The sequence below is a fragment of the Cynocephalus volans genome, chromosome 8 (genome assembly GCF_027409185.1).
Source record: "Cynocephalus volans isolate mCynVol1 chromosome 8, mCynVol1.pri, whole genome shotgun sequence".
Classification (NCBI taxonomy): Eukaryota; Metazoa; Chordata; class Mammalia; order Dermoptera; family Cynocephalidae; genus Cynocephalus; species Cynocephalus volans.
The window spans coordinates 10,150,230-10,176,214 of record NC_084467.1 but is presented as its reverse complement, the minus strand read 5'-3'; the positions used below and the strand labels follow the sequence as shown (position 1 = coordinate 10,176,214).

The 25,985-nt window shown below is 45.4% G+C and overlaps 1 protein-coding gene across 1 annotated transcript; it reads right to left on the bottom strand.

Moving 5' to 3' along the window:
• Window positions 1-15,760: 15,760 nt before the first annotated feature.
• LOC134384065 (arylacetamide deacetylase-like 4) lies at window positions 15,761-23,003 on the bottom strand. Its single transcript, XM_063105704.1, has 4 exons — window positions 22,767-23,003; window positions 22,427-22,643; window positions 19,816-19,879; window positions 15,761-16,535 (listed from the first exon to the last, which is right to left on the bottom strand). Exons 1-4 carry the CDS (start codon window positions 23,001-23,003, stop codon window positions 15,761-15,763), a joined length of 1,293 nt encoding a protein of 430 aa, XP_062961774.1.
• Between the last annotated feature and the right edge of the window lie 2,982 nt (window positions 23,004-25,985).

The window sequence follows — 25,985 nt, the reverse complement described above, 5'->3', positions numbered from 1 at the left end:
CTTTAATTCACGTGTTGCCCAAAAACCTTCCTGGAGAATGAAGGATTTGGACCAAGTGGTTTCTGCAAATGCCTAATTAATCTCTCTTCATGCTGATATAATCCCATTCACATGCCCAGGCTGTCATCCAAGTCTGGTGTTTCTGTTTGGAGCCCTGTGCCTCTGACCAACTTCAGCTTCCTGCTCACTACATCTAGTGAATGTTTTCAAGTAGAGTTTATGCTCATGGCAAACCATAATCAGTCTTTACATGGCCCCATTCTTGTTTTGTTTTACTTATTCCCTTTTACCCCTATTCCCCGTTCCTGTTCCCTCTCCCTTAGGCTCTGTGTTAGTCCATTTCTGTTGCTTACAAATACAAAATACCTGAAATTGGGTAATTTACAAAGAAATAAAATTTGTTTCTTACAGTTTCAGAGGCTGGGAAGTGCAAAGTCCAGGAAACACATCTGGGGAGGGCCTTTCTCTTGGCAGTGGCTCTACAGCAATGCAGGGTGTCACATGGTGAAATGGCTGAAGCAGAGAGGCAGCTTCTCACGTGCTCTCCTTTTAAAGCCACCAGAACCATGCTCATGAGCACCATTAAATGATCAATGGATTGATCCATTCACTAGGGTGTGGTCCTTATAACCTAATCACTTCTTCAAGATTCCACCTTTCAATTTCCATCATAGGATTTCCCAGCTTCTTAACACTGTCACAGTGGGGGTTAAGTTTGCAATGCGTGGATCTTTGGGGGACATGATTCAATCCATAGCAGGCACCCACCCGAGTATGTTTGATATTTCCTTGTGGTCTCTCCCACATTTTACACTCATATACAGGATTTTGTGTGACTTACCCATTCATTCATTTGACCCATATTTATAATAGCCTTGATATGTGAGTTGAACGTGAGTTGTATTATTCTTTTTTCAATTAATATTATATCAAATACAATTTCCTACCTCATGTAATCTTTGTGTTTGTTATTTGAATGGCTGAATAATATTTCAGAGTTAAATAATATACCCTCCGTTGATTAGAGTGTGGTGTTATAAGACCAAGGTCAAGGGTTCAGATACCCATACATAAAATTTTTTTTAAATAAATAAATAAAAATAAAATAACACAAAAACAGATATCCATACAGGCCAGCTGTCAAAAACAAAAACAAAAACAAAGCCTGATTTTCATGATCCAGTTGCTGGGCACTGAAGCTGTTATGCTTTTGTTATTATAAACATTTTTTTGCAAACAGCATACCTATTTAGCATTTTCTCTTTTAGAGCTATTCTTTGGGATGAAGTCCCAGGAGCAGAACTGCAGCAGCAAAGGCTGTGCAAGGGCTCAGGACCAGGCTTCCCCCCAGGAATACTGAGAATCTTCATGCCATCAATACCAATGCGTGCTTATGCCTCATGTCACCAACATCCTGGTCTTTAGCACTTCTGGGTGTCACTTTTTTTTTTTCACTTTTATTTTGAGATAATGGGAAATTCACCCGCAGTTTTAAAAAATAATACAGAGAGATCCTATGAACCCTTCACCCAGTTCCCCCAGTGGTAACATCTTACATAGCTATAGTACAATATCACAACCAGGAAACTGACATTGATACAATCCACAGAGCTTATTCAGATTTCACCAGTTCTATGTACACTCGTATACACTCGTGTGTGTGTGTGTGTCTGTGTGTGTGTGTGTGTGTTTGTATAGTTCTGTGCAATGTTATCACATGTGTAGATTCAAGTGACCCCCACCACAGTCAAAATAAAAATCAATTTTGTCCCCAGTCTACCTTTTATAGCCATATCCACCTCTCCCTCAATCACCCTTGGTAACCACTATGTTCTCCATCTCTAATTTCAAGAATGTTATATAAAAGGAATCATTAAGAGATTGGCTTTTGGTTCCCTCAGAATAATTCCCTGGAGATTTATCCAAGTTATTGAACGCATCAGTAGTTTATTCCTTTTTATTCCTGAGTAGTACTCTTCAGTCTGGACGGCCTACGGTTTGTTTAACCATTCACTCTTCGAGGAACATTCACTTTGCTTCCAGTCTGGGGCTATTATAAATAAAGCTGCTGTGAACATTCGTATGCAGATATGAACATGAGGGAACATAAATCTTTAATTTATATGAACATAAATCTTTAATGCCTGTGGGATAAAAACCCAAGGGTGCAATTGCTGGGTCATATGGTAAGAGCGTGTTTAGTTTTGTAATAAGCTGCCATATTCTTTTTCAGAGTGGCTGAAACATTTTACTTTTCCACCAGGAATAAGTGAGTAATTCAGTTTCTCTGCATCCTCGCCAACATCTTATGCTATCACTGGTTTTTATTTTAGCTGTCCTGGAGAGAGTGCAGTAATATCTTTTGATTTCCTATGTGTTTCTGATTGTTTAATAGCCATAGAAAGTAACATGGTGCGTAAAATGTGTAATACCCGTCACCCCAGCAGAACACGGGAAAGTATCGCATTATTACATGCATTAACGGTTCTGCAGCAAATCTGTGAACATTCACATAAGTGGAATAAATAAGGGGATAAAAGGTGGAATAAATAAGTATCTTCATTCCAACTGAAATCTGATGTGCCAATAAATGAGCTCAAGTCAGATTTAGCCACCAAACAAGTTATGCAAAAATTCTCAGTTATCCCAGCCATCTGGATATTGGAATTGCAGATAAGGAATTTTGCATATCTGTCAATAAACAATTCTAGATGGCCTAATTTCATTAAGTCACAACTGGAATTGAGTCAATGGACAGTAAGGAGGGGAGGTTGGGAGAAGATACCGGTTATTTATTCACTTATTCATCCATCCAACAAATCCTTGTTGAGTGCCTGCTCTGTGCCAGCATAGGAAGCCCTTCCTTTACGAAGCTGCAAGGAGACATTCTAGCCAGGTACCCAAATCCCGCACCTCCTCCGTGGTAGAAGACGATGCCTCACCGGGGGCTGGAGGACTCTGCTTCGGGCTGGAAGAGCCTCACGCGGATTGTCCCAAAAGACAGGTTGGTCACCACAACTTCAGAGTCCTTCTTTATTCTCACTCTGTCATGTACAAGACAGAAAAATACGGGCCTGGAGCAAATTCCCAACTTCTCAAAAGTATAGCCCTGTTTGAAAGGTGGAAGGAGAGAGACAGGCCAGTTGATTGGTTTCAGGACTAAGCGATTCTCTCCACCCAGCTGGTGCAGCCCAGACGGGCTGCCTGTCTCAGATGAGGTTTCCGTTTGCACAAAGCTGCTGTTTTGAATGTAGTCTGAGTTGATTTTCCCCTACGGCAGGTGAATCGATCAGAAGCTGCTCATACGGCCCTAAGACGTAGGGTGAATGTGAACAGGAAGGAAGGGGAGTGATTTCTTCTTAGAATTTCTCTTGACCTCTGTACAAAACACCCACGGCCCAGTTAGTCTTGATTCTGTGCTGGCTCTTAACTCGTTTCTGACCATCCAGAACCTCACTGCCAAGGTACTTTGGTGTCTCCGTTTATCCATTCATTCAACAAACATTTGTGGAAAGCCAATACTTTAGAGCCGGGACCACATTACGAACTTTGTGGGCTCCTTCCACCACTCAGTCCACAGCAAAGCCGAGCGGCTGACCCGGAACATGTGCTGGACTTAGGCTCCTTCCTGCACAGCCTCTGCAGCTGGAAAGACCCATATGCAACTCCCACTTCTGCCTAAGGCTGTGTGGCTTTAGGTCAATCAATTACACCTGTCATCTCAGTTGTTTCATCAACAAAGTAGGGATAGTTAAATGTACCTCAAGGGGTTTCTCGGTGGATTAAAGGAAGTTATGGAAGTTAGCACAGATGAACTCTGCATTCTGCTCCCTTTTCCATTATTTCTTGAGCATCTGCCATGCCCTTGGTGGAGGCTTGGCACAGTACTCTCTAAATGTGACGAAGGCAGCACTCGAGGAGGCGAGGCCACAGGTAAGTCTCTCATAATGGTAACTTCTGTTGTTTTTTGTTATTGTTTTGTTTTGTTTTGTTTAGGCAGCTGGCTGGTAAGGGAATTGGAACTCTTGACCTTGATGTTACAAGGCTGCACTCTAACCAACCAAACCAACCTGTCAGCCTTAGTGGTGGTAACTTTTGATTCCTGATGGTGGGAAAGGTCCCACTGGAACCTGGTGACCTCGAACTTCCCACAAAAATAAGTTGATTAGCTCTATTACCAGCCACGGCTCAGGGGAGGAACATCTTTATATTTATTGGAAAATGGCTCATTTTTTCATCATCTTCCTCTTACCGCACTGAGGACAGAGGATTTCCTGAGCCTTGTCCCAGGAGTAGCCTGGAAAACCCTCAGCCTACCTGCTACTCATTCCCAGTTTCCTCTTCCATTCCCATTTTCTATGCTCAGCAGAGTGCCTTGCATAGAACAGGTGCCTGATCAATGTTTATTGAATAAAAGACTAAATGAATCTAAATGAATGAGGCAGTAAACACAGACATGCTTCCAAAATGAAATAGCAACAAACCCCCAAAAAAGACATTTCGAACAGCCCAGAAAGTAAAGAGCAAAATGAAATCAGCTCCAGTTTAGGATAATCCACGTTTGTTTTGTCAGAGTTAGAGAATTAAACGACTAAAAGGGAACCCATTTTGGGGGTGAGAACACCAAGGTCCAGAGAGATTAAGAAATTTGCTCTGAGTCACCCAGCTGGCTACTGGCAGGTTTAGGGTTAACTGGCTGGCTAATTGGGCAATCTGTCCATTTTACCCACCAACGTCAACTTTTAAGTCAGGATTTGAACATGGGAATTAACAAACACTTGTGTTTATTCACTTTCTGTAGCTGGGTTGGCATGCTATCTTCTCTCTTAGATGGGACTTTTTGCTCATTTATCCCTCTTTGACAGCCTTGGTGAGCCATCACCCATTGCATAGAATAAGTCAGGCAGTGGCACCTTAGTGCTCAGTTGCAAGGTGCAAGTCATTTATGTCGTTTCATTTCATTTCTATAATGAACTTTCCAGGTGGGCATTCCCCCAGCCCCTGCTACTTTGTCTGCCAAAGAAACTAAAACTTGAAACAAGGGCATTCAATAGAAAGGGAACTTGAACGCCACTGGTCTGCCTGACTCCCAAACAAAATCCATACTACCTCTTTCTATTACTGCAGCATTCCTCAGCCTAGGTGCTATTCATATTTGGGGCTGGGTAACACTATCTTGAAGGGCTACACACAGGATGTTTAACAGCATCCCTGTACCAGGAAGGGCAGAACAAGATGACCTTAGACTCTTACCAGCCCAGAAACTGCACCTAAAGGAATCTATATAACAAAACTTACTAAAACAACCCAAACAACTAATGGAAGCATTAGTTTCCCCCATATATTTACCTTCCCACCGTCTGCCACCCCTAAAAGCCTAAACCCCTTTTCCTTTGTCTTCTCACTTCTCTACAAATTTATTATTCTTTGTCAAAATGGTATATAAGCTCTTAGGCCTAACCACTTCCTTGGGGATTTTACTTCCTTCTAGAAAGCCCCCTGTGCCACATAAAAATATTATAAAATTTGTATGCCTTTCCTACTGTTAGACCGTCTTTTGACAGTTAATTTCCAGGACCCCAGACACAGAACTTAAGAGGGTAGAGGGAGAGGGTCTTTTCTGTCCTCCCCTGCACTATAAAATACAGACTTTCACAGGCAGTGACACTTGCCTGGGAGACATTAAAACCCAGTGCTGTGATTCATGACCACTAGGTCTAACCAACCCAAACTGATAAACAGCAGTAGACTCCAAGCCACCTCAGCATGCTGGCACCTCACTTACCTAACTGAAGATTCTGTGCTAACCAATGACCGTCAGGACATGTTTTAACCAACTGGTATGGACTTATGGACTCATTCCACCCGACCCAGGCAGGGCCACCATGTACTACCCTCCCGCCATTTCTAACACATAAAAACCTTTCATTCTTTCTCATCAGAAAACTATTCCATGAGTTTCTTCACTGCTGGCTGCCCCCTTGCCTGATAAGTAAATTCAAAGTACACTCAGAGCTCACTCTTATGGTCACTACACAGGCCATCATCTTTCCTTTGACAAGTCCTCAGCATAATGTCTGGCATATAACAACTGATCAGTAAACATTAGCCAGTATTCTTATTGCCATAAAGCCTTTTGCAAAATGTTTTCCCTGGTTCCCCTCTTATCCAACCTGTGGTTCTCATCCACTTAGAAGGACATGGCCATTAATAAGCAAAACTTTACCCATGTTGTTGTCAACAGAAAGATGCAATGAAAAAACTCAGAACTTTACTGGGTGGCAAAAGGTAGGAGGGACACTGGCAATGAGGCTCCCTAAGAACCAACCTGTTAACCTCCAGGCCCAAGATGCACTGAGCAGTAAGGAGGGCTTGCAGCAAGGTGATCATGGTTCTCTCGTTCATTGAAACTGAGCCAAGGAAAAACCATCACCTGGGGAAGACTTCATGAACACTCCCACCCACAAACCCAATCATCTTATAATTTGCAGGGTGGCTCCAGGGCCTGTCTCTACCCCACAGGTAGAGGCTTTGGCAAGTTCAAAAGGTCCCCATGTAAAATGATTGTGTCAGATCCCTACCTAGGGAGGTCCTGTCCCTGCAAGAGTGAAGCCCTGGCACTTTGTCCCCAGGGGAGGACCATGTTAACCACACCACCTGATGCATACTACCTGGTCAGGAGATGAATGGCCAGTGGGAGAGGGGTTACTGGGTGGTGAGGCCAAACCTTGGCCAGGCTCCTGGGAGACTGGAGAAAACTTGCAAAAGTCATGTCAGCTGCCCTGTGACTCGTCTCTCAGTTGTGAAAACAAAGATAAGAGAGGGGACCTGCGTGCCAAGTTCAGCCTGGCTGAGAGGAGCAGATCCCTGGGTGTGGGGCATCCCCCCTACCCATTCTTACCTCTCCTCTCCTATTCATTGACCTGATCTTTCCAGCCTGAGAAATCAGCTTCACAATTACTCCTTGTATTAATCATAATTTTTTATTTTCTTTATTCTGATGCTTTGACGTCTGGGGCATTGCTCATCCAAAAGGGACCGCCCCTCCTAGGGTTAGCCAATTCCTGTAGACAGTAAACAACTCGCCTGAGAATAGAGCTTTCGTATACACACTACACAATCCCGAGCCCACACCCTCAACCTCCTCCTGTATTGGGTTTTCACACTCCAGGCCACCACCCACCTGCCCTAATCACCCCCGGGCCAGGTACCAGACAACTAGGGACAGCCCCTGCTCCCCAGAGCCTGCTGAAATTATTCAAACAAGCCAATCCCACACATTCTTACCCTGCCTCGCCTGTTTCTCCCTGTGGTAACCACGATAAAGGTGCCCACAGTGTCCCTCCCCACCATCCTTGATGCTTTCCTGTGTGTCCCTCTCCCCTTGAGGTGTGTCCTGCCTCCTCCTCTTGGAAACGGTGAGTAACGAACTATCTTTTCAGCAGCAATCATCTCCTGATCTGTTGGACTTACTGAAGCCCAACTTTTCTATTAATACACTGTATTTTAAAACACTCCTACAAGGTTTTAATCCTCAGATCCGAGAGGTCCTCCACTAGAGATAGAAAAGGAAGAAGGGGTTTTCTTCAACAGATATTTAGGAATAAGCACCTACTCTGCACCAAGCACTTTTCTAGGCACTGAGGGAAAGGGATGGATAAACATGTGAGATGTCTGCTCCATGAGGCTTGTAGTGTGTTGAATGGTTGCCCCCAAAATATGTCCACGTGGAACCTCAGAATGTGACCTTATTTGGAATAAGGGTCTTTGCAGATGTAATTAAGTTAATGTAAGGATCTTGAGATGATGAGATCATTCCTGGTTGGGAGCAGGGGACCTCTAAATCCAATGATGGGTGTCCTTACGAGAGACAGAAAAGGAGAAGACACACAAAGACACATGGGAGAAGTCACGTCAAGATGGAGGCAGAGATTGGAGTAATGCTGCCACAAGCCAAGCAACAGGAGGAGCCACCAGGAGCTGGAAGAGGAAACAATGGCATTCTCCCCCAGAGCCTTTAAAGAGAACACAGCTCTGCTGACACCTTGATTTCAGACCTCTGACTCCCAGGCCTGTTAGAGAAAAAATTTCTGCTGTTTTAAGCTATCAAGTTTGTGATGATTTGTCATAGCAGCCACAAGAAACTAATACAGGATTTACTTACTAGTGGAGCATTTGGATCATAAATAAAATACAGATTCTACTGGGTGCTACAGAGGAAATAAACAGTGTTAGAGGAGATTGACTTTAGTTGGAGTAGTCAGAAAAGGTCCCTTTGACAGGGTGGAATTTGAGTGGTAGCCTGAAGGCTGAACAGACACCTGCAATGTGAATTCATTCCAGGCACAGAGAACAGCAGATGCAAATTCTCTGAAGAAGAAGAGGAATGGGTGGGTTTGAGGAACAGCCTGACCTGTGGCTCAATTACAGTGAGAGGGGGAAATGGTAAGAGATGAGGTGGGGGACAGAGCCATGCCTTGCAGTCTTATGAGTCATGGTAAGAAATTTCAATTTTGTTCCTAGTGGTGGGAAAACTTTGAAGGTTTTAGGCAGGGGGTTAACATGACCTGACTTATGTTTTTAAAAATTGCTCTGATTTGGCAGTTTCTCCGAAAGTTAAATGTAGAATTACCATATGACCCAGCAACTTTACTCCTAGGTGTATGCCCAAAGGAATTAAAAACAGGAACTCAAACAGATGCTTGTACTCCAGTGTTCTCAGCAGCACTGCTCACAATAGCCAAAAGGTGAAGACAACCCAAGTGTCCATCAACAGATTAATTGACAAACAAAATGTGATATATATACACACAGGATATTATTCAGCCATAAAAAGTAATGAATAGGGGCTAGATGGTTAGCTCAGTTGGCTGGGGCACATTGTTATAATACCGGGGTCATGGATTCGGATCCCCATACTGGTGAGCCACCAGACAAAAAGGAACGAATAAAATTAAGTCAAAAGTGATGAGATATCACTTCCAAGATTAGGAGATACATAGATAGATAGATAGATAGATAGATAGATAGATAGATAGATAGATAGATAGATAGATAGATAGATAGATAGATAATCTCCTCATTCCAGTCTCTTTGTTATAAAACGTATTTTTTATATTTATCTTTTTAATGTATATATTTTATAACAAAGACAGGGGCTTCCTTCTGGAAATCTGTGGGACTCCCTCTGTCACTGTCTAGCTCACTCAGCTGCTGCATTGCGAGCTATCCTATGAAGAGGGACAAAGAACTTATTGTTGGGAAATGCAGCCTCACATGCACCGTCTCTTGACCCCTACTTGGCCACATAAGAATGGACCTGGGACACTTCCTTACCAAGAGGAGAGAAGCCCACATAGCCTGCACTGAGCTTACTGCCTTGTGTGGGAATATCCCTGTCACAAGCACAATGCATGCTGCTTTGTCCTGCTTAAGCATGTGCATCACATGGCTCCTGGCCAGCCCCACTGCTACATCTGTCCCCCATGGGGAGTGGAGGGGGGCCTTCTATTGTGGCACAAGAGGGGTGCACATAACCAATTGTCTTGTGCTGGCTGCTAGGAGAGACCAGCTGGCCACTGGGGACTGATACACACTATCAAAGCTGATCTTCCTCTGTCTCTTCTCTATATGAGTAAAGCATTGCTCTACCCAGTGCTTGACTACATTGTATTGCCCTTGGCAACCCTGATACAAAGATGCAATAGGCAAAAGTGTTTAGGGTCCTCCCCTGGGATTTGTAACAGTATGAAAGTTGCTGGTACCAAAATGGAGTCACTTATGTCAAACTCTAATAAAATGGAGTCAGGGAGACCATGAAGAAGCCCTTATGCACACATGCTTGTAGCAGGACTTATCACAAACATTTCTGCACATAGACTGGCAACAGGACTTATCACAAGAACTTCCTCAATATTGCAGTATTCCAGGTAAGCCACTTATACAAGGAAATGTACCTATCAACAGCTGTCTCCACCACTACCAATGCCAATTCCTGCAAATAGTTTCTGTGACCTTGGACTTTGTTTCAAAGCAGACTTCTTCTCTGTGGCTTTAAAAATTTCCCCTTTTCCCAACCCCTCCCCTGCCAATATGCCTATGATCTATCATAGCATGCATATCCCAAATTGAAATCCCCTTGCTATTCCCAAATAAACTCTGCTTTGCAGAGTCAGTCTCTTTGTCACTTATTTCAGGTTAATAACGGTGCTCTGCTTAACACTGATGTCTTTGGCTGATAGCCAGTAAAGTTCTGAGGTGCAGCTAACACTTGATAATAGCTTATGTGAGACTTTGAGCCAGAGGCATCCAGCTCAGCCATGTCCAGATTCTTGCCCCACAACTTTATCTCACAACTTTATTTCAAAGTTGTGAAATAATAGATATTTGTTGTTTTCAGCTGCAAAGATTAGAGATAATTTGTTATGTCACAGTAGATAACTAGTACATATTTTTAGTACTCTAAGTGGGGTGCTACTATGACAAAAACCTAAAATTGTGGTTAGTTGGCTTAAACTTGAACTCAGTGGTGACCTGTATTTAATGAGGTTGAGATGCTAAAGTTTCCCCAGCATTATGTAAAGGAGAAGTCCAAAATCTTATGGAGATGTAAATACTGGACTGGATTTCTCATTTGCACCCAGCACCACCACTCCCCAACTACATATTTCAGGAAACCTCAGAAGACAGTTGCTTCACTAAGACATTCAGAAATTTATTTTTGAGGGAAGCATCTACATTCTTAAAACTCTGTGGTTGCTCTTCATTTTAAGCCAGGTGTGACCATGGAGGAGGCCACATTAAGATGGGCTCCCTAATTTTAATCAAGATAATGAAATCATAGAACAGGTGGAGGCACTTCACCACCAAAGGCAAGGTGGATGCCTTTCCCATAAAAAGCAGGAGTGATGTACCAATAATCAGAATGCTCAGCCCACAGGGATTTTGGTGGCAGCTAACTGATAATGACGTCCCAGAGATGAAATACACCGTCAGTTCATTAGGGTAATATTTTTCTTTAATATGGGAGAAAAAGGCTCTAGGTTTAGTGGCCCTAAACCACTTAAGTCACCATAGTAAAGCAATGGCCTCTCACCAAATTTCTAAACCTCAGTCAATTTGCAAGACTGGAGACTCTTAAACAAAATACAATCCAGATCCCTTTAAAAAAGGACCCTGCCCTGCTGCCTCAAATATATACTGTAAATCTTCCCTAAACTCTCCCGAGATCTACGGCCATTTACCAGAGTGACTATGCACAGGAGTAGGAAATACCCAGATTTTTCAGAAGTCACGACACTTGAACTCTGAATTAACTCTCATCCTGGCCGGCTAGTTTGCTCACCTGAGAGAGCATGTTGCTGATAACACCAAGGTCAGGGGTTCAGATCTCCATACTGTCCAGCCACCAAAAAAAAAATGAATAAATAAAAATAAAAAAACAAAAACACTCATCCTGGGGACCAACAATGCAACTGTGGCTCCCCGAGTCATAGTGGGGGCTTACTGTGCTCTGGTGACAAAGCCTTGTCTCAAGGTCAACTCCCAGTGGGCCCCAAAGGTCCACAGACACATGTTTTTGTTGTATCCCCAGTACCTGGATGTCTAGTTGGAATAGACATACTTGGAAACTGGCAGAATCCCACACTGGCTCTCAGACCAAAGACATGCGGTTTATTGTGGTAAGAAGGGCCTTCCTCTCCCTACCAACATAGTAAACCAGAAGCAGTGCTGCATCCCACAGGGAACTTCAGAGGTTAATGTCACCATAAAAGACTCAAAAGAAGCACCTATCACACCCCGATTTAATTCACCAGCTTGGAATGTGCAGAGGTCAAATGAATCTTGGATATTGACTGTGGATGATGCTAAAATTACTCATGCAGTGACTCCCATCCCAGCTGCTCTCCCAGCTGCGATATCATTATTGGAGCCACTAAACACAGCACCCGGCACCTGGTGAGCAGCCACTGACCTGGCTGATGCCTTTTTCTCCGTACCAATTTGTAAGGAATAACAGAATCCATCTGCCTTTACCTGGCAGGGCCAACAGTGTGCCTTTACAGTCTGCCTCAGGGCTATGTCAGTTCTGCTTTCTACTGTAATATTGTGTGCAGAGATCATGATCATGACATTGTCCCAAACACCACACTGGTGCACTACATTGATGATACTATGGCAATTGGATCACATAAGTAGAAAGCAGCAAGTGTTTTAGATGATTTATTAGTCAGGGTCCAACACAGAGACAACAAAGGGAGTCACAGATATAACAGACAGCCACTACTCCTAGGGCAAGATCCAGACCTTATTTTAGAGGGCACTGCCACAGCTAAATAGAAGTGCTTATAAAACAGCCTTTCATTGGACAGTACATGGTTGGTGTCATTTTGCTGCAAACTGACTGAATGATATCAAAAGAAACTGCAGGACACTGGGCATGATGGTAGCTGATGCTGCAGGAGCTAGGCATGTGAGAAGCCATTCACAGCAGGATTCACATGCTGAGCTGTGCACTTCAGGAGCCCAGTGCCAGAAAAACCATAAACCACAGGATTCTGGCAAGAGGAACACAGTAAGAAGATAGACATCATCCTTTTCCACCATCCAATATTCCTCTAATATCTTCTACTAAAAAACCTTAGCATTGTTCTAGGTGGCAAAGGAAAGCTGTCAAAGGAATGTCAAAAACTGAAACAGGTCTCAGATTTTTATCCTATTTGCAAACTAACAAGTTATCTTGTGATGGAGTTTGGATGTGTTGTCACCTCCTTAACTCATGTAGATATCTGATCCTCATTGTGGCAGTGTTGGAAACTGATTGAGTCATGGGGGCAGAGCCCTCATGAATGGGTTAATGCTCTCCCTGGGGGAGGGGGAGTAATGAGTGAGTTCTCACTCTATTAGTTCCCACAAGAGCTGATTGTTTATGGGATCCTGGCATCTCCTCTCTCTCTCTTGCTTCCTCTTGCCATGTGATCTGCTTGTACCCACCGGCTGCCTGCCACTTTCCACCATGAGTAGAAGCAGCCTGAGGCCTGTGCCAGATGCAGCTGTCCCAGAATCATAAGATAAATAAACCTCTGTTCTTTGTAAATTACCCAGTCTCAGGTAATTCTGTTATAGCAACACGAAAATGGACTAAAACTGAAAATTGGTACCAAGAGTGGGGTGTTGCTATACAGGTACCTGAAAATGTGGATGCAGCTTTGGAACTGGGTAATGGGCAAAGGTTAGAGGAGTTTGGAGGACTTAGAAGATAAAAAGATGAGAGAATGTTTCGAACATTTTAGAGATTGGTTAAATGGTTGTGACCAGGATGCTGATAGAAATGTGGACAGTAAAGACCATGCAGATGATGAGGTCTTGGAGAGAGTATCTCAACACACTCTGTGTCACTGAAACAGCAGAAACTTCACTGGCATGGCTGCCCCTCAATTGTGTGGGGGTTATTTCCCAACCTCCACTTTGCATGTATTATTCTAAGGTGTTCTAAACTCCATGCTACTCCCTGCTTGCCAGCTGCAACAAGTACAATGCCATAAACATAGTGGATTATTGTGATGATTTCAAAACAATTAAGATCCCTGAAGACTACATTATTGCAGAAAGCAAGAAAATTGACATAGCCCTGAAGCAAGACTGTCAAGGAATACTATTGGCCCTCCCAGATAAACGCAGATGGCTTCTGAAAAGAAGACGGCTAATATGTTTTTTTTTTTTCCTCCTGATTGGGCATAAAATTTGTCATAAAAATATGCTGGGCAGAGACTAGAAGAAGGTCCAGATTACTCCACCCTTGAACCACATGAGAGTGATATGGGTGGGAAAAGGAAGAGGCAGAATTCTGGAAATATGAAAGGACCCATCCTGGGGACATCATCTGTCACTAGTTCCAAGTCAAGTCAGTGGTTGCAGACCATCCTGTTTCTTAGGCTGAGGAGTCATGTGGGCTGTCCTTCCCATCCACTTCTAGTGAGGCCTTCCATGGAGGACACACTCTAAGGTGGCCCTTTGATCTCTACTACCTGGTGTCTATTGCTTCCAACCAATAGAATATGGCAAAGGTGATGGTGTGTATGTGATTAAATGTTTGTGATCACATTGCATTAGATTCTAGTGGCCACCATTCTGGAGTCTGTCTCTCCTTTGCTGGTTTTAAGGAGATAAGTAGCCACTTCAGGAACTTCATGTGTCAAAAACTTGTGTGTGAACTCTAGAAGCTGAGGGTATTCTCTGGCCAATAGCAAACAAGAAACTGAAGTCCTTGGTCTACAACCTCAAAGAACTGAATTCTGCCAACAACCTGACTAAGCTTGGAAGTAGATCCTTCCCCAGTCAATCCTACACTTTCTTCTCAATTATTATTTATTATTATAAAGAATAATTATTATTATTAATAATAATACCACAGCTCCAACACCTTGATTCAGCCCTGAGACCATAGCCAAGGATCCAGTTAAGCTCTGCCCAATCTCTTAATCCAGATAAACTGCAAGATAATAAGTTTAATGTTTTAAGCCATTATGTTGGTGGTAATGTAGTTACACATCAATAAAACTAATTCAGTCTTCCATCAAAGCTACTTACATGTAATCCATGAGTCATGATGTTTGCTCATGTCCCCAGGAGCCCAATCCAAAGTGCCCGTATAAATACCTGCCCCCTCTGCAAGGACCCAAGACACCTGTAGGACAACATCCTCCAACAGTCACAGGTGAGTTTGTTCATACCCAGACAGGCTGTGGTTGCAGAGAAGGGAGAGCCTCCAGCTGCAGCACTTGAGTGGGACTAGACAACAGTGAGGACCAGCTATTATAGGTGCATCTAGCAAATATGGCCTTGCTATGTAAAGTCACGTGGGCTGTCCCCTCCATGCACTACAAAGATTCCCTTCCCTTTCCCTGTGAGCAGAGAAAGTGGCATTGGCTAAGCAAAGACAAGGATCTTTGAAAAAGTGGGAATGCTGTATAAGCTCACCAAGGAAAGGAGGCTAGCACCTTACTCCCTTAGGCAATGCGGTCTCCATATCCCAGATGTTCCCAAGAAAGTTCTTGCTCAGAGAACCTGCCTCTCAGTAGGAAGTGATCTGCTTTTGGAATTCAGATTAAAGATTTGAGCCCAGACAAAGGTCATGGCTCTCCAGAGCCCTTGCACTACTTCTTTCCTCTTGCCTCTTCCCGTCTCTCTCTTTCGCACTTTCCTTTGAAATCTTCCTTTAGTCCAGCCCAACGGTTGCTGGATGGAGCACAGAGTTTTATTAAAACGCCATCGCTCAGACCAGCTGTGGCCATTCCAGTTATGTTTGAAAGGTGACCTTGACCCCAGAAACAATTAGGTGGCCCCTCTTCAAACAGGAGTAATGGCCCCAAGGAATGCTTTGTCATCCTGGGTACAGATTTACCATGAACAATATAATCAGTTCTTGGCATTTATTCTGCATGAAACTTATATGTCAGGGCTTCAAGAAATTTTTAAAGAAATCTTTCATCCTCTCTTTGGTATTTATTTCATATTAATGGAAATGTCACAGAATGGTGCTAAATCCAGAATTGGAAATTATTAGTCCTGGACAGGAACAGACGTACTATGGATTTTCTGGAATAGTCAGCAAGGCTGCTCTTGCATCCCTTCTCATCCTCCCACCCAGACCAAGCATAGATTTGACTTCTATTTAACCAATAACATAGAACTCAAGAAAGGACCCAGCTTGTGCAAGTGTCCATACCTGCAACACCTACTCAAATCCCCAAGTTCACTATCATATGCCCTTTATATAACTGACTACAGCATTTACAATTTTCAGGGAGCAAGGGAAAGAGAAAGGCTTCTTATCAAATAAGATTACGCATCCGTGAAAGCCATCGTCCACATGGTACCATGTCACAGGCACCCCCTGGTCCTCCAAGCGTTTCTTATAGAGCAAGGTGTCATCACGGAGGATGTCATTCTCACAGCTCACCAGGAAGGCCTCAGGAAGCCGAGCGATGGTCTCATCGTCCGCTAAGAGGGGTGAATTTTCTACATCCAAAATATGTTTGGTTTCCAGATAGGCAGCCTCATTAAAAGGACTGGGAGACCTGGGTTGGTGGCCTCTGTTCTTGAATTTCTTGGGGATGTTGTCAGAGCCGACCCACTTCCTGTACTTCCTCCAGGCATCCGGGGGTATATAAGCGCCATTCAGGATGGCTTCCTTCCAGGATTCGTCAATGGCCAGATAGTTACACAGACATGTCAGGATGAGCTTCTGGGAGAAAAATGGGACATTTTGGTTCTGCTGATAAGACGGCAACTGCAGATTGACCGCCTGGACGATCGGATAGATCATGACCTGAGCCCGGATTCGGGGAAGATCTGATCTGCCCACCAAGGTCTGGGTGATCGTGGCAGCCACCCATCCTCCAGCGCTGTCTCCACAGGCGACAACCCGGGACGGGTCCACCTCATAGGCTTCCAGGCCCTTCAGGAAGTGAATAGAGGCGTTCAGGCAGTCTCGGGAAATGCTAGGGTAGTGGTGGTCAGGAAGCATGCGGTACCTGCAGAGCAGACAGGAAGAGAGCACACCAGGGCGGACGGCTTCTCGGAGGGCCATTGCAACAGTGTCCTCAACCCCCGTTACAAGACTTTATCTGATTAAATCCTCAGAATAGCCCTAGGATGCAAGGATTTTTAGCCCATTTTTGTTTCTATGAGGATTTGAGTAACCTGCCCAGAGTCACGGAGGCCAGGAATCCTGACTCCACACCTGTGCTCGGTCTGCTTCCCATAGATGTAGAAACTCCAGCCAAGACTGTGTGACTCTAAAGCTATTTGATTTGAAAGCAAAACAACCAGCAACGACAAAAAAAAAAAAAAAAAAAAAGGCAAATGAAGCTACTGTCAGTCTCACTGCTTGTCAGTAGAAAAAGGAATGGGAAAAAATAAAGTCAAGGGCAAGTTTCTTTCAAGCTGAATGCTTTTAATAACCAAAAATTTCATGACCAAGTCTTGTTCTTACCCAGTGACTCAAAGAGTTGCCTTCTCTTCCAGGCTTGGAGAGAGGAGGAAAGGTGGAGGTTTTCTGATGGTAAAGGGAGGGAAAAAGTAAGCTAGACAGGAAAAAAGACAGCTCAAGCTGTGGAAGGCATCAGAGGCTGGTGGAAAACGTGGCAAGGTTTGAGCTAAAGAAAGCATCTTGAGGTCTATGCTCAGAGTATGTCTCCTTTAAGGAATTCAAGGGCAAGAAAAAGGACTTCAAAATAAGCCATTAAAAACAGTAAAGCATTGGGCTGGCCCGTGGCTCACTCAGGAGAGTATGGTGCTGACAACACCAAGGCCGCGGGTTCGGATCCCATATAGGGATGGCCGGTTTGCTCACTGGGTGAGCGTGGTGCTGACATCACCAAGTCAAGGGTTAAGATCCCCTGACCGGTCATCTTTAAAAAAAAAAAACAAACAGTAAAGCACAAGCTGGCTCATGTGAGAATGAACACTGGGTAATAGAGGAATGAATTTTAAATACAGAAACAGTTTGGCTAAACTGCTTGTATTTGAAAGCCTATTTTAAACAGTTATTATCATCTTTAATTTTTGGTTGAGGTTCGGGCTAATCTTCTTTCCTGTTTTCACAATCTATAATTTAAAAGCATCAATAAGGTATATTCTACTTGTAAGATTAAATTTGGAAGAAGCTCCTAAGGAAAAATGACAGCTTAGACTAGTGGCTTTCGAACTTTGTTGGAGCAAGAGAATGATTTTTTTCTATTAAAATGATACAAGGAGTCCCAGCATATAAAACACCTCAATTCAGTTGTTCTGGTTTTGCCCAAGGATAAGGAATCTACACTTTTACTCTGTCTTCTTCCTCTTGGACCTCCATAGCCCCCTCAAAAACATTCAGGGCTATGGGGGCGTGAACTCTAGGATTCGAAGTAACCGGTTTGAAAACCGCTGCCTTCCTTTAAACCTTCAATTTCGTTTTCTTTAAAAGTTACTCGAAAACCTCATCTTTGAAAATGAGGTTTGATTGATTGCAGCATAAACTTGAAACATTTCCTTGATGAGCGATATATTGATAAACAAATCAATGCTATCAACATGGGTTCCCACTTAAACTCATGCAAAACACATGCTACTCGGAAGGGTCCTTGCAGGGAGGTGGCCCCAGCACCAGGTAGCAGTAAGCAAAACTCCAGCTTCCATTTTCCCATGAAGTGAATACTCCTTTGGCTTCTCCTTCTGCCATGTTAGGATACAAGGAGAAGTTAACCATCTGCATCCTGCAAGAGGACCCTCACCAGGACCCAGTCATGCTGGCACCTGCCTCCAGCCTCCACAGCTGTCAGGAATGAGTGCCTGTTGTTTAAGGCACCCCATCTATGGTCATTGGTTATAGCAGCCTGACTGACTAAGAACCCAACCCAGAGTTGAAGGCTTTGCACAACCAAAAGGTCGAAAGACCCATCCCTTCAACAACAGCTTGGGTAGAAAGCCCCATTTACGTCACGATGAGAAATGAGGGAACATTCGGACCTTAGACATCTTCCCTCTTTTCAGTGTCCTCTCAGGGAGTCTTCTCCCAGGCACTGTCCACCTGCAGCCCTAGGAGGCCGGAAGCCTCTGCTCTGTCTCAGTAACTCCACCAGCCACTCTCTCAAAACGGGTCTGGCCATGTGCCAGGTCTTCCCAAGTATCTGGAAACAATGATATACTAAGCAATTTCCTACAAGGGATTCATGCAGGTGCTTATCGATACCTTTATGTGCCACCTGTTTAAAGGATCTTTTTATTATCATAAAAGCCGTCAGAGATGGACACTGTAATGGTGGAATTTCAGGCACCACGGTAAGCCAGCTGGGAGGTGCGCGGATGAATACCAGAAAGATGCTGCCTTCTGAGTCTCACCAGAGATGCTAAGTGACTTGCTTTCAGCCACCCAGCTATACTGTTCTACCCGAACCGGGGGCAGCCAAGCTTTGAGGGACTTCATCATAGAGACAGAATCTAAAAGGCCAGTTTTTCACTTCTTTCAATTGCCTTCTCTAAACTGTTTCCTGGTGACTTGTAATCTCTAAACCAAGGCCCCAAATCGCAGTGAGTAGCCCCCACTGTCCCCTGCATCCACCCAAAAGGACCCCTCGCCTCGCCTTTTTGTATTCAAAGGACCAGACTTGTCTTAAGACATTGGCTCCTGCATGGCCAGCAGTTTGTTCATTCATTCGCTCATTCATTTGTTCTAACAATATGCAATAAGCACTTGCAGAACCATCACCCCAAACAACAGCCAGGACCTGGATTGTAACCTTCAGCCAACCCTCCCATCAGGCCCCCCATCTCGCTGCCTCCCCCAACTGAGAGAAGGGATGCTCTGGATTCAGTATCCATCATTCCTTTTTACATCATTTTATTGTGTCTATTTGTATTCCGAGAAATATTCTTTTGATTTTAATTCTTTTTAACTTTATAAAATAAGCTTCAGGCTTTATATCATTTTTTAAAATTTTTATTTATGTTTTATGCTACATACTAAGATTCATTCACAGTATGATGTACCTTTCCAGTTCATTTATTTCACTGTTTATATAACATTCCATATTACCTGAATAGCTATGTAATTTAATATTCCCTATACCTTGGTCTATTCATGCACTCCCCAGTTGATGGGCATTTGCGTGGTTTCCTGATTTTTGCTATTTTTGACAGTGCTGTACCTGTCCCCGTGGGTGCAGGTGCAAGAGTGCCTCTGGGGACTGGGGCTTCCCTCTGTTCTACACATCATGCACAAGCTCACCCTGCCTTCTCCCACTCATGTAAACCCATCAGCTGTCCCAAACTCACCCAACAGACAGCAGCACAGAGTCGGTCTCCTGGGCCAGAAAACTGCACACGTTGTGATAAAAATCTGTAAGACAAAACCAGTCACAGCAACAGCTCATGAGTAGGGCCCTCATCCCCCAGGAAGAGCCAGCTCACAATGTCGGCACTGGGTATGTCACCCTTTCTTTGCTCCTACTATTGCCTCCTCTGAAGTGACTCTGGACAGCTATGCTTGGGTAAAGCCAAAAAGACAGGCCAAGTCAGACATCTTCCCCAAGTCTCCTGAATGTCAGGGCTCGAATGCTCCTTCTGGCTCACCTTCCATACGGTTTTCTTTTACAGCGGGGGAAGCTGAAGACCAGGAGGGCTTGATGATTTGAAATGGACAAAGCCGAGACTAGGGAAGTTAGGCATGCCCGCCCTGGAATATTAATAATAAGTTTATATATTCATATTATTTAAGAAATAAACAATGGTTGGATGGGATGTTTCTATTGGTGGAACAGTACATATGAAGCTCTCAAAAGGCAGGTCTGTAGGAGTTATTAAGTCTGGGACCAGGGTCAGGCATCTGCCTTGGGCACAAAATCAAGAGGGCACCGAAACGCTCATCCACATCAATAATATTTTGATGCAATACTTGAAGAAATAAAAATGACTGCCAAAAAATTCCATGACGAGCAAAGTAATCAAAACTTTAAATACACATGTTCCTATATTGTACTTGAACAAGTCCCTCAGCCCTTTGGATTCTGCCTCTATATAAATTTTGGTATTTTCTTCATGGTATATTTTTTGCATTGATACTATTTTCTGTAAATAGTGCACTCAAATATTATGGAGTTCTGTGGTGTCCCTTATATTTGGGCCCAGTGCCAGCCCCACCTTAGAAATCTCTTCTCCCGGCTTCCATAGGGCTGCTCCTCCTAAGCTCAAATTTTACCTTCTTGGAGAGTCTCTCTGATTAGAGACCTGCCCTGGAGTGACGCTCACACTCGTGTCTGCTGCATCGTGCTGCGCTCTCTTTACCTGAAACCGCCCTACGCATCTGTCCTCTCCCTCTCTGTCTAGCTCACTGACTGTCAGGTCACTCGGGGCAGGGACTGGGTCTTTCCTGTTCTCCACCGTGTCCCCCATGCCTGGAAAAGGTCTGACACAAAGAAGGTGCCCAGTACATATTTGCTGAATGATTCCTGGTTCTGCCTTTGGAGATGACATTCTCCCCCAACAGCAGAACACAAACAGCCCCAGACACCTCAAGGGGGCTCCCAGGGGCTTCTGAAAGGGAAGAGTGATCTTGGACAAGGCTGGGTTCGGCCGCAGGGAGATATTCCTCATTAACTTCTGAGCAAGGGGAGAGCACCTTGGCTACACGTGCAAACAAGGAATGGCCTTAGTTATCTCCACCACCAGGTGGCAGGACACCCCACTCTCAGGGCAGTTCCGTGGCAGCAGAAATCAACTTTCTACTTGGACAAACTTTCTCACCTGCATCCAGGTGTCCATCCATCCAGCAGCACATCCATCCCTTTGTTTGCTTGAAAACGCATCTTTCATCCAATTACTCACTCATCCATCCATTTATTCATGCATTCATTCATTCAAAAATAAAAAGAACAGGGATCCACCACAAACAAAACGGAGGTCTTTCCTGCTACAGTCTTGGAGTTTCCGTAGTCAGTCGGGGGAGGCAGGCAGTGATCAAAGACCCCGGGAAGCAACGAGATGAGTTCAGATTGAAGCGAGAGCCAAGAAGAAGGTTCAGAAGGGTGATGCTGGGGAGGGAGACGGGGCAGCAAGTGGGCAGGGAGAGCTCTTTACATGAGATGTTCAGGGAGGCCACTCTGTGGAGGGACATGTGAGATGACACCAGAAGAACCAGGGGTTGACAGCCACGCAAAATCAGAGAGGATCGTCTTTTGAGGCCAAACAAACAGCAAGTCCAGAAGGCTCAGGGTGGGAAGGAGCCCGGCGTGTCTGTGGCACAGGGATGCACAGAGGGGCTACAGCAGAGGGAAAGCAGGAGGGAGGTGCAGGGGACCATTCGGGGAGGTGGCAGGGCCAGCTGGGTCAGGGACTCACAGGCTGTGGGGAGGACATAGGGCTTCATCAAAGGGCACAGGAGAGGTTTAAGTGTGAGACCGACAAGCTGTGACTGGTATTTTTAAAACCTGCCCTGGCTGCCAGGTAAAGAGCAGATGTGAGCAGGGAGGGGTGAGGCAGGGACAGCAGGTGCTGGGGGGCGGGGTGAAGGGGGCGGGCAAGAGAAGACGGGTCTGGGTCGGGGTGGGACTGCGGAGCTGGAGGGAAATGCATGGGTTTGGATCATGGCAGAGCAGACACACGGGCAGGTGGCGGTGAGAGGGAAGAAAGAGCCGTCAACAGCCAGTCCCATGCCAGCCCTGCTGTGACATTACTGTCCCCACCTTGACCTACACTACCATGTAACAGAATAGAAAAAAAACTGCCCATGGAGTCTACAGCACCATATTCTGACTTGAGCCCAAAGCCCTCACTCTGGACTCCCTATAAAAATCTCCAGCTACGACTCCTGTGAGTTACTCCAGAAAGTTCCACGTGGGAGGTGTGGGCAAGGCTGCGCGTGTCAGTGAGGCCACAGGGAAGCTCCTACCCAGGCTTCCAAATACTCCACCCCCTCCATGGTAGAAGATGATGCCTCGCCGGGGGCTGGAGGACGCTGCCTTGGGCTGGAACAGCCTCACGGGAATCGTCCCAAAAGGCAGGTTGGTCACCGCCACGTGAAGGTCCTTCTTTATTGTCGTTATGTCATGGAGAAAACGGAAAAATTTGGGCATGGAGCAAATTCCCAGCTTCTCAAATACAGTCCCCTGTTGAAGGGAAGAGAAAGACATGAGACGTCAGGGGAGGTTAGGGTCGGACGCAGGTGTCCCTGTCACGCACGATTGCTGGGCTGTCTGTTTCTCGCTGCCTCCTGCGTGCACGGGGCTCACCGGGAAGCAGTGGTTTCTGGGTTCATCCAGATAGGGGCTTAGGTTCTCAGACTTTTCCTCCCAAAGCCTCTTGCCAAAGCAGCAGCCAGTTTGGGGCTGAGTGGGAGGGAGGCATTGAAGTGAGCAGAGCCGGTTGTCCAGGGCGCTGGCGGCAGCCCGGCTCTCTCTGGCTCTGTGCTGGGCTCCACCAGCCAGAGGTGGCAAAGGCAGCTCATCACCTGTGTCGACACTCGGCATTGCGTGCCCGGAGCTCAGGGTTCTGAAGGACTCTTAAGCTGGGTTTGTGTTCAACAGAAAAGAGTAACGTGATCGGTTAGGGAGGTCTGTCCAGGGGTAGGGAGAGAGAAGGGATGGCCCAGGGCTGCACATGTGCAGAACGTGTTCTTATTTTACGTATAGTTCTGGGATATATTGCTGCAATGCAGGACCCTACCAACTTCTTAAGCAAAAGATGCATTTTTGTACAAAGGAAAAGTTATCTCTGGAAAGACCTGCTGATAGAGATAACCTGCATTTTGGAAAAGTGATATGTGTTCTTTATATCTTGACACTGACAACTCACCAACTGTGCAAAGTGGATCTGCCAGAAGGATAGTTAAAGGTCATTGCATGGACTTAGGCGTGACCACCCGCATGGCAGCCACTTGCTTGAGGCAGACTGACCTTCAGGGAAGCACAATACCAGGGGAAACAAGAGAGACAAGAGCACTTAGTACTAACTTGGCCTGTCTCCTTAGGTCAATAGCACTCATGCATGCATAAACTAGACTTGATTTCTCTAAAGGCGAGCCGTACCCAGGGTGAAAAATTCCAGCAACATGCAAACATATTTCATTTATTTACCAAACCTTTCTAAGCATATTAACCATTACCACCTGTCATCTAGTTATTCTACCAACCTGATGAGATAGACACGATTATCCCCTGATGAGGAAACAGATGCAGAGAGGTTAAGTAAATGGCACAAGGTCAGGCAGCTAGTGCGTGGTGGGCCGCAATGCACACTCAGACCACCTGACTGCAGCGTACATTCTTATCCCTACACGCCCTTCATCTTCTCCATCACTACTGCCCTCAGATGCAATCAGTGTGAACTGTTTGGCAGCTCTAAGGTCTCCACCAAGGTTTGGGACACTGGGGTTAACTCAAGTTGCCTGCCTTCTACAAGATGCCACACCATTATTTCCAAGTCCACTGCAACTCTGGGCATGTGCTGGTCTTCCCCCATCCCCACCCCAAAATCCCTGCTCAGAGCCTGGCTGGGGTGACCACTCTGAAATGCTAGGTGAGTTCATTTATGATTTGCTGAACAAACAGAAAGCACCTGGTAAGCACAAGCCCTGTGCTTGGAGCTGGCCTTTCCAAGGTGAATGACACAGTGCCTGCCTTCAAGAGGCTGACAATCTATACAGGGAAAAACACCTGTAGGCAAGTGCACTGAAGGTGACAGATACTGCACTGATGGTGTCAGTCCCCGTCAGGCCACAAGCCCCCAGAGGACAGGGACTGGGTCTGAAATTGGTGTTTCATCCTAAGAAAAGAGTCCAGTGACTGGCACTCAGTAAACTAGAGATGCTGAAAGGAAAAAAAAAAGAGTGAGTTAGGAAGAGTGGGAAAGAGAAAGGAAAGAAAGGAACTAAGGGAAGGAATTCTCTCTTGGGGGAGACCAAAAAGAGAGACAGAAGGGAAGTGAAAGAGGAAAGGGGGGGGTAAGATACAGAGAGAGAGAAAGAGACCCCAGGCCATGACGGGGCCTAGGATTACTCACCAAAGCAATCACGTAAAGGAATATGCAGTGCAGAAACCTGAACTTGGCAGGATGGTGGATGGTGGACGGGACATCTGCAGTGAGGAAGTGCTCAAAGACGGCCCAGACAAACACGCCCAGAAAGAAGGTGGGCACCGCCGCTAGGAGCACCAGCCCCAAGACAGCCATGTTCTGGGGCTGTGAAGAGATGCTGCCCTGAGAAACCAGCCTGAGAACTCGGGTGAGGAGGACCTGGCCTGCTTATATGAGCTGCCGCCTCCACCCCGCTCTCTCAGGGCCATGCCTAACACAGTGACGTGACCTGGCTCCTCAGACGTAAACACAAGCAGACCAGTGAGAGCTGGAGGACCTGCTCCCCTGAGGAATGCAGGGACCAGGAAGACCAATCCTGCCCATCAGGGGATGTCTTGGGAGGGGAGTTTCCCAAAGGCTTGGCAGGGACAGGCTCATATGGCTTCCCAGCTCCAGGGGACGCAGGGGAGAGGTCTCACAGTGGTTGCATAGGCCACCATGGCCTGATCCCTCCATGGTACAATAGGAGACGTGGCCAGCCTTCCTCACCAGAGTCTGGTTAGGGCAGGCAAAGGACTTCATTTCCAACTCCTTGGTTAGCTGCTGCCCCAAGCCCATTCGTGCTCCAATCCAGGCTACAGGGGAGTCGCAGCCTAGCCACGTGGTTTAGAGCATCGACTCAGACCCCAGGCTGCCTGGGTTTAAATCCTGCCTTCTCCATTTACTGGCTCTGTGGCCTTGGATAAGTTCTCAGTTCTCTGCATCTCAGCTTCCCTTTCTGTAAGGTGGAGATAGTCACAGTACCTCAGTGCAGAGCAGATATTTATAAAGATCTCAGAGGACGACTTGGCACGTGGTAAGCATAACACAGTAAGTGTTTCTTAAATGGAAATATATAAAATTCTCAGGCTCAAAGCCTGTTTTCCAATAGGCTTCTGGGTCTGTGAACACTCAAGTCTAGGAATTGATTAAGGGGATGTGACTCTGTTTTTATGATTTGAGTTACATTTTTTTTACTTGATCTAGAACTTTTCTGCTTATATGAATTAAGGAAGAATTCAGTAGGCTTCCTATCTATTTGGAAATTGGTTGAGTCATGGGGGCAGATCCCTCATGAATGGATTAATGCTCTCCCTGGGGTAGGAGGGGTAGTGAGTGAGTTCTCGCTCTATTAGTTCCCGCGAGAGCTGATTGTTTAAAGGACCCTGGCACCTCCTCTCTCTCCCTTGCTTCCTCTCACCATGTGATCTGCTTGTACCTGCTAGATGCCTGCCACTTTCCGCCATGACCAGAAGCAGTCTGAGGCCCGTGCCAGATGCAACCATCCCAGAATCATAAGACAAATAAACCTCTGTTCTTTATAAATTACCCAGTCTCAGATATCCTGTTATAGCAACACAAAACAGACTAAAAGAGATAATTGGTACTGAGGACTGGGG